The 9291-nt window shown below is 37.3% G+C and overlaps 1 protein-coding gene across 1 annotated transcript; it reads right to left on the bottom strand.

Moving 5' to 3' along the window:
* Positions 1–278: 278 nt before the first annotated feature.
* LOC110934822 (serine protease SPPA, chloroplastic-like) lies at positions 279–1235 on the bottom strand. The gene is made up of 4 exons (XM_035989424.1): positions 1211–1235; positions 640–702; positions 455–558; positions 279–377 (listed from the first exon to the last, which is right to left on the bottom strand). Exons 1-4 carry the CDS (start codon positions 1233–1235, stop codon positions 294–296), a joined length of 276 nt encoding a protein of 91 aa, XP_035845317.1. The 3' UTR covers positions 279–293.
* Positions 1236–9291: the final 8056 nt, after the last annotated feature.

The raw sequence follows: 9291 nt of genomic DNA, 5'->3' as shown, positions 1-9291 counted from the left end.
CGGGAAAACCCGAGGTGTCACAATGGAGGATGGTCCTAGATGATCCTACCCCACCACTTTTATGTTTTTTATTTTTTTAATCTTCTACTTTTTTTTAACATTTAACAAATAAACTAACAAAATATTTTCATTAATATTAAAAAAATTACATAAACTTAAGAAAAAAATAAACTTAAAAAACATAAACTTAAAAAAATCCTAATATATTAAAATAAGCTACTAGTCTTCGTCCTCCATGTCGTCGTCGGGTTCGTTTTGAACTTAACTGCAACAAACTTCGTCAAAATAAAAGACTACATGAGGAGATATTCACTAGTAATCAATAAGAGTTTTTTCTTCTCAGCAATGCACAATCTTGTTTTCAACATAGATTTAACCTGAAAAGGTTGTACATTATCACAAACATTGTACCAAAAAAAAAAGTTAGAAAATGGCTTCTTGAAGAATTATGTACCTCATCATCATATTTGATATCTGTTATCCATCCATCTTCTTTCAACTTATCTATTTGGTAAACTCCTTCATTAATAAAACTCTCGATTTCTTTCTTTTTCTTTCCTGTAAAACAAACCATTGTGTCTGTTTACTTTGATACATCAAGAATGAAGATTAACAGGGGAAAACACAATGTAACTTCACCTTTGGCTTGAGAAATCTTATCGACCCAATTTTCATATATATTATCAAGAATTGTAGTAAGAACTCACGATTTTCTTCAGATATATTCTTGCGAGTAAACTGATCACCGAAACATTCGAAACATTCCTGTGAACTCACTTTGCTTTAATCGACACTAGTTTCGTTTTAGGTATACTTGTAACAAGCTTTGGCCCTGTTGATGTAAACAGCTATGTGAAGTGTTGAATGTACACAAAGGTTTTGTACTCTTGTTATGTTTGAATGCCCTATGTTTTTATTAAACCATAACCTATACTCTCTAGCTACAACATTCGAACAACTAAAACCAAAGTTTTGGGATATCTGTCATGAACTTGATTCCCTAAAGACTATGGCAATTGGCAAATTCCCAAAATATTAGGGCGAAACCAACAAAAAAGTTCATACGAATCTACAAGTTGGAAAACAATTATAACAAAAACCATAGTACCAAAACATCAAAGACCATACAAGTCAAACTAGGTTTTAAAAACTAAAGTGCAAAATGTAATAATCCACAACTACGCATATATTGGGTCCAGCCAACGGATACTAGCCGCAAGAAATGGGCCAGGCATGACCCAAAGTTACAAAAATCTAGTCATTTAATGGTATGGTAACAACAAGAGGTGAGTGGTTGTGCAAGAGTACGTTCAATTATTCATTGATACACTTTATCACAAGTTCAACAATATTAGTATACAGGTTGCACACAATCATCATATTTTCAAGATACCCTGTTCAAATTTGGATGATTAATTGAGATTAAACACATTAGCTTATCATATATTATAATTTATTACAAGTTAACAACAAAGATTAAATTCCATAAGAAAAATGCCATCAATGCAAACCAAGACAGAAGCATCTAATTATAAAGTTAAAAACAGGACTGTAAAACAAACCAGCAAATTTCCCTACTCTGGACCATTTCCTGCTCAGTGACACGGGGAACCACCGCTGAAGCTTGACCACTTCATTAACATCATCTGCTGTGAATGTGATTGACTCATCAACTGCGAATGATTCATCATCTGTGACTGATCCAGCATCTCGATTGCAAAATTCAAACCCTAGAAACACAATTGATCGAACAAAACAGAGGCTTAATCGTATATACCTCGATTTCAACCTCTAAATATACAAATTCGCTGACGAAAAACGAAGATTAAACCTAATTTTCTGAAATCAACAAATTACAAACCCTAGGTTACAAGGAACAAAGATAGAAATCAAGCGATTCGAAAGGTTTTTGTCTTTTGTGGAGCGTCTCAATCGTCCTAGGCTCGACGATCTCGACGACGACGGGGAGGGGAGAAATGGGCGGTGGAGCGGCGACGAGCCACGACGGGGGTGGGACGAAGCCCACACCGTCTAGCCTAATATTCTCGTAGGGATGTTTCTGGAATGAAGAGTTGTGAAATCTGGATTTGGAAAATTGAGAAATTGGAGAAATGAAACGGTTTCCTAAATAATAAATATGGGGGTCTTGGGAAACAAACCGTTTAAAGAAAATTAATATTATACCCTTATAATAAATATGGAATAAAGATAATGAGTATAATATAACATAATACATAACAAAGAAATTAAGTAGACACATAACGGATGGCAGTCAAAATTCAATTGACACATAATGGACTTTAATTGACAAGTAATGCATTTTTCAATAATAATAATAATTCATCTTTTTTTTGTTTAATAATTTATATATGCAGTTAATTTGTATAATACATAATAAAGAAATTAAGTTGACACATAATAAAGAAATTAAGTGTACATATAATGGATGGCAGTCAAAATTCAATTGACACGTAATGAACGTTTAATTGACACGTAATGCGTTGTTCAATAATAATAATTCATCTTTATCTTTGTTCAGTTAATTATATATGCAGTTAATTTGTAAACCGGCAATTTGTTATTAAGGATGTAACTTTTGCTGACGCAACGGTTGAGTATGGTAATTAATTTGTAAACCGTCGATTTGTTAGTAAGGACGCAACGGTTGAGTAAGGACGCAACGGTTGAGTACAGTAGGTATAATTTGGTTGGTAAATGTATAAGGGTATAATTTTATTTCAATTAAGTCCCTGTGTGGACATTTTATTTATGTAGTTGGTCCCTGCGTGGACTTGTAATTCTTATTTTAGTTCGTATGTGGACAAGTTATTTATTTAAAGTCTCGTTTAGGGTAGCTATTGTACTTTTGAGACAATTTATGGAATGTTTTATTTTAAAAATTTATTTGTCATTATATATATATATATATGCATATACTATATAAAACAAATCAAAATATCATTCCAATTTATAATTGATCCGCCATTAAATCTCAAAATAAAATCTTAAAGGTAAAACCTACCCTATATGTCATTTTAAGACATGGCCATGATGGTAAATCCTTTTTAGGAAAATAAATCTTGTTAACACCTAAGAACGTGTTAGCACTCTTGACGAATGTGGTTCGAGAAAATCACATTACTCATCCTTATGTTGGATTCTTCTAATTCCTGATCTTGCCTAATAATTTAGAAATCATGGCCTAAATCATCATTTGAGATGATCATATTATAAAGATCCATTAGTGATGAAGTGCCTAGGGGCCATACTTATTGTCCAATAAGACAAATGACAGTTGTAGTCTATGAATCTCTGTTAAGAAAGGGTGATGAACTACGTTCAAACCTTAATGCCTCGATCCTATAAGATCATGGCTTAAAACTGTCCTTGTGACTAGGCCTTTTGTGCCACCATAATATCCATAATAATTTATAACTGGGATTAATTATAATGAAAATTTAGATAAATTAAATTATCAAAATAACCAATAGGGTTTATATTTACCATGGTAAATGAATCATCGAAAATGACGATTCCATAATAAGACTTCTGAATGAATTGTTGTCATCATTTTTATATAGCAATCAAGCTTCATGGTTGAATCTCAAGAGGTTAATAGTCATCCAAGGGAAAGAAATGATAACACCAGAATAAATATAGCTGGTGCAGACCTACAAGCATTGATAAACAATGTTGTTACTAGAGCCATTGACAGACAGTTCAAGGAACCAAGTAATACTCGCACAAAGACTCAATCTGTGGCTCATAGTAGGCCCCTTTCGAAAACACCAGAATCAAATAAGGACAATTCCTGTCATTCGTCGAATCAGAAGAGTCTCCCATCCAAGCAAATTATGCTTAATCAGGAGCCATGTGTCAAGACTTGCTCTTACAAATACTTCGTCTCTTGCAAGCCAAGGGACTTTATAGGAGAAAAAGGAGCCATTGACTGTTTGGCATGGCTTGATGAGATGGATACTGTTGTAGATATTAGTGGTTGTGCGGAACAGGATATTGTGAAGTTTGTTTCACGATCATTTAAAGGGGAAGCTTTGGTATGGTGGAGGTCGTTAATCCAAGCCACAGGAAAGATCCCACTGTATAACTTGTCTTGGGAACAATTTGTTGCACTGATCAAGGAAAACTTCTGTCCTCAGCATGAGGTAGAGAAAATCGAAACTGACTTCTTGACTCTGGTCATGAAGAATTTGGATTGTCAGGCGTATGTTACGAGTTTCAACACCATGTCTCGATTGGTTCCCTATTTGGTTACACCAGAATCAAAGCGCATAGCGCGCTTCATTGGAGGTCTGGCCCCATAAATCAAGGGTAATGTGAAAGCTTCCAGACCTACCACATACTGGTCCGTGATGGATCTGTCTTTATCTCTCACACTCGATGCAGTCAAAAATAAGTCTGTCAAAGCTTCTAATGAAGGAAAACGGAAACGGGAGGATGAGAGTTCTTATCTCTCCGATAAGAAAAGAAAAGGGAACTCTGAGCATATGAAGAGTTCTGGGTTTAAAAAAGACACCCAACAGACAGGGGAGAAGCCCAAGTGTAAAGTCAGCAAGAAAAACCATTTTGGAAAGTGCAGACTCGAATCGCAATCGCAGCCTAAAGTTTGTGGGATCTGCAAGTCTAAGGAGAATAGAACTTTGGACTGCAAGAATATGAAGAACGCAACCTGTTATGGTTGCAACGAGAAGGGGCACATAAAGACCAATTGCCCGAAAAACCCAAAGAAGCCTGAAGAGGCAAACAAGACAAATGCTCGAGTCTTCCAAATGAATGCTCAAGAGGCTGTGCAAAATGATAATGTTATAACAAGTACTTTCCTCATAAATGATGTATATGCTAGAGTTTTATTTAATTCTGGTGCAGATAAGTCTTTTGTAGACAATAAATTTTGTAAACTGTTAAATCTGCCTGTTAAAACTCTAAACATAAAATATGAGGTAGAATTGGTTGATGGTACCATAGAGACTGCTTCAACTATCTTAGATGGATGTTTTATATCCATTGAGAATCACTCTTTTCCGCTGTCTTTGCTTCCGTTGAAATTGGCAGGATTCGATATAGTTATAGGAATGGATTGGTTATCTCGTAATCAAGCCCAAATTGCCTGCGACAAGAAGCAAGTTATCATTAAGACCCCCTATGGTGAGCCACTTACTATTCAAGGAGATATGCAGTATGGATTACCTGAACAAGTATCTATGCTAAAGGCATCAAAGTGTTTGAAGAAAGGTTGTGTCATTTACATGGCATAGGTGACTATAGATGAACCAAAACCCAAGATAGAAGAAATTCCTGTTATTTTTGATTACCCAGATGTATTCCCTGAAGAACTACCTGGTTTATCTCCAGACAGACAAGTGGAGTTCAGAATTGATAATATTCCAGGAGCAGCCCCTGTAGCATGAGCTCCTTATCGGTTGGCACCGACAGAGATGAAGGAATTAAGAACACAGTTGGATGATTTATTGGAGAAAGGCTTTATTCAACCAAGCTCGTCTCCTTGGGGAGCGCCTATTCTATTTGTGAAGAAGAAAGATGGCTCAATGCGTCTATGAATTGATTATCGCGAGCTGGATAAAGTTACAATCAAGAACAGATATCCATTACCCAGGATCGACGATCTATTCAATCAACTGCAAGGAGCAAGTTACTTTTCAAAGATCGATCTAAGGTCAGGTTATCATCAGTTGAAGGTCAGAACCGAAGATGTGTACAAGACTGCATTCAGAACACGATATGGCCACTACAAGTTCTTAGTGATGCCTTTCGGGCTCACTAATGCACCAGCAGCATTCATGGATCTCATGAATCGCGTTTGCAAGCCGTATTTAGACAAGTTTGTCATTGTCTTTATCGATGACATACTTATTTATTCAAAGAGTCAAGCCGATCATGAAAAACATCTCCGATGCATCCTTAAACTTCTGTAACAAGAGAAGCTCTACGCAAAGTTCTCTAAATGTGAGTTTTGGCTTCGAGAAGTCCAATTTCTTGGACATGTAGTAAGCGAGCGTGGTATCCAGGTGGATCCCGTTAAGATTGAAGAAATTATGAATTAGCAAGCACCAAAAACACCTACAGAGATTCGTAGCTTCTTGGCTCTGGTAGGATACTACAGACGATTCATCGAAAACTTTTCAAGGATTGCTGCACCTTTGACTTCGTCAACACGCAAGAATATAAAGTTTGATTGGGGTCCCAAGAAACAAGAATCTTTTCAGATTCTTAATCAGAAACTAAGCAATGCTCCTGTGTTGACATTGCCAGAAGGGATGGAAGAGTTTGTTGTTTATTGCGACGCATCACACACAGGTATGGGTTGTGTGCTTATGCAGAGAGGCAAGGTTATTGCCTATGCTTCACGTCAATTGAAAGTGCATGAAAAGAACTACACCACCCATGATTTGGAATTGGGTGCCGTTGTATTAGCACTAAAGCTTTGGAGGCATTACCTATATGGAACCAAGTTGTAATCTATTCCGATCATAAAAGCCTTCAACATTTGTTTAACCAGAAGGATCTTAATATGAGGCAGCGACGCTGGATGGAAACATTAAACGACTATGATTGTGAGATACGCTATCATCCTGGCAAGGAAAATGTGGTCACTGATGCCTTGAGCAGAAAGGAAAGGATTAAACCAATAAGGATCAATGCCAAAAGCATCGAATTAAGGAACAACTTGAATGAAAGGTTGTTAGCTGCTCAGAAGCAAGCTGTATTGGAAACTAACTTTCTGGATAAGAAGTTAGGTGTAACTGCTGATCAATTGTTTTACGGCAAGGATGGAATCCTTAGATTAAATGGTTGAATCTGGGTTCCAATCCATGGAGGACTTAGAGATGTGATCCTTTAGGAAGCTCATAGTTCAAAATATTTAGTCCATCCAGGCAGTGATAAGATGTACCAGGATCTGAAGGCAAACTATTGGTGGATAGGTTTGAAGAAATCTATAGCCACATATGTGGCTAAGTGTCTAACGTGTGCACATGTTAAAGCCGAGCATCAAAAGTCGTCAGGTTTACTTCAACAGCCTGAACTTCCCACTTGGAAATGGGAAATGGTAACTATGGATTTTATTACCAAGTTACCGAAGACAAAACGTGGGAATGATACGATATGGTTTATAGTCGACAGACTGACCAAGTAAGCTCACTTCTTACCTATTAAAGAAACGCACAGCTCCGAAAAGCTAGCTCAGCTGTATGTGGATGAGATAGTATCTCTCCACGGAGTGCCAGTATCTATTATCTCTGATAGGGATACTGGATACACATCTCATTTTTGGAAAAGCTTTCAGCAATCTCTAGGCACTCGTTTAAATTTCAGTACTGCTTATCATCCTCAGACGGATGGGCAAAGCGAGCGTACGATTCAAACGCTTGAGGATATGCTCAGGGCTTGTGTTATTGACTTGGGTGGAAGTTGGGATGACCATCTTCTTTTGATTGAATTTTCATTCAACAACAGTTATCATTCAAGTATCCAAGCCGCACCTTTCGAAGCCTTATATGGAAGGAAGTGCAGAACGCCAGTTTGTTGGGCGGAGGTTGGAGAAACCCAACTATCAGGACCTTATATAGTCCTGGAGACGACGGACAAGATTGTTCAGATCCGTGATCATCTGAAAGCCGCCAGGAATAGGCAGAAAAGCTATGCAGATATGAGGCGTAAACCTCTAAAATTTGAAGTTGGTGATAAAGTTCTACTCAAGGTATCACCCTGGAAGGGAGTGATGCATTTTGGCAAAAAGGGCAAGCTGATCCCAAGGTACATAGGGCCATTCAAGATCATCGAATGTGTCGGAAGTGTAGTCTACAAGCTAGATCTACCAGAAGAGCATAGTGGGATACATAATGTATTCCACTTTTGCAACTTAAAGAAATGTCTAGCTGATGAGTTAGCAATGTCTCAAAAGTACGTGCAAATTGACAAAAGCTTAAAGTTTGTTGAAAAACCTTTGTTGATCGAGGATCGACAGGTTAAGAAGCTTCGAAGACAGAATGTGCAGATCGTCAAAGTGAAATGAGATGCCCGTAGAGGCCCAGAATATACGTGGGAAGTTGAATCCACGATGAAACAAAAATACCCTCATTTATTTCAGTAAATCTCGAGGTCGAGATTTCTTTTAAGGGGGTGAGGATGTAACACCTCGCAAAATCATGTCCAATACCGTGGTGACACGTGCCATAAACCTGGATCATGTTAAAAGATAACTTAAAGGGGCTAAAGTTGTCAAACAGTGTAAAGATATATGAGGAAGGACTAAAAGTGTCAACATGCCAAACTTGTGCCTCTGAATGACCTTATATGATGTTCGTATCCTTTAATGAATAAATTGTCAGACACAAGAAGCCGTTTGCACTTAACAATCAAAAGTTACAAAACACAGGGGTTAAAGTGTCAACATGTTAATTCTTACATCTGAGTGACCTTTTAACGTTCCCGAAGCCTTGTAATATATTATTATACTCTTATGAATATAAAATAATGATTTCATAAAGTTTTGATACAATCTTGTGATGTAAAATTCAATTTTCAAGAAAAAGGTCAAAAGTGTAAATGTGACAATTCTTCAGTCGGGAGATTTTTTCAATACATCCAAAACATATAAATACATGTTTCCACTCCCAAGAACATCTCAGACCTGATTATGTGGACCCTTCATGCTAGAAATGTCAGTTATTCGAGTTCGGAAAGTACATGGACCGATCTTGCAACAAAACAAAACAACTTTGAAACGTCTTGCCTCGCGTGGCGTGCCAGGGTCAGCCTTACCTGGCGCGTGGCGCGACGGAGAGGCTTTTCCAGCCAAAACTGGCAGCTGGCCTGCATGCAAACCTGAAATCTGATTTTGATTCTCTGCAACCTGTAAACGAAAACAGCAGCATGCATATGGTTTTGAAATACCATTTGGACACTTGTGAGCATCATAAAACACTTGGGGACACATGGATTGATCCTAGTTCATGCTCTTCTCCTATATAAAGGCTTTCACTTCTCAATCTAACTTGCTCATTTTCAAAATCTTAATTGCTCAAGCTTTGGAGCATTCTCTGGAGCATCCTAAGCGTTAAGGAAGCTCTCCTAAGTCTAATCTTCGTGCTAAGGACCCTTGTAAGCGTTCTTAGCTTCTGTAGTTAAGCTTTTGTTAGTTTAAGGACCGAAAATCAAAGTTAGTGTAATTCTGCTTTGACTTGTAGCTTAATCTTAAACGGTCCAGCCACAATTCTAAATGAATGTGGCTATGTGTTGGTAATTATGTAGGTG

Source organism: Helianthus annuus, chromosome 4 (genome assembly GCF_002127325.2).
Source record: "Helianthus annuus cultivar XRQ/B chromosome 4, HanXRQr2.0-SUNRISE, whole genome shotgun sequence".
NCBI classification, from domain to species: Eukaryota; Viridiplantae; Streptophyta; class Magnoliopsida; order Asterales; family Asteraceae; genus Helianthus; species Helianthus annuus.
The sequence above is the reverse complement of the archived record's forward strand: the minus strand, read 5'-3'. Positions and strand labels throughout refer to the sequence as shown.

What these genes read in the sequence shown, in the direction of transcription:
- LOC110934822 (XM_035989424.1), bottom strand. Translation starts at nt 1,235, where the DNA reads ATGCCTGGCCCATTTCTTGCGGCTA. An exon ending in TAAGATTTCTCAAGCCAAAG is followed by an intron (nt 559 to 639) that starts GTGAAGTTACAT and finishes TTTGTTTTACAG; the next exon opens with GAAAGAAAAAGAAAGAAATC. An exon ending in ATATCAAATATGATGATGAG is followed by an intron (nt 378 to 454) that starts GTACATAATTCT and finishes CAACCTTTTCAG; the next exon opens with GTTAAATCTATGTTGAAAAC.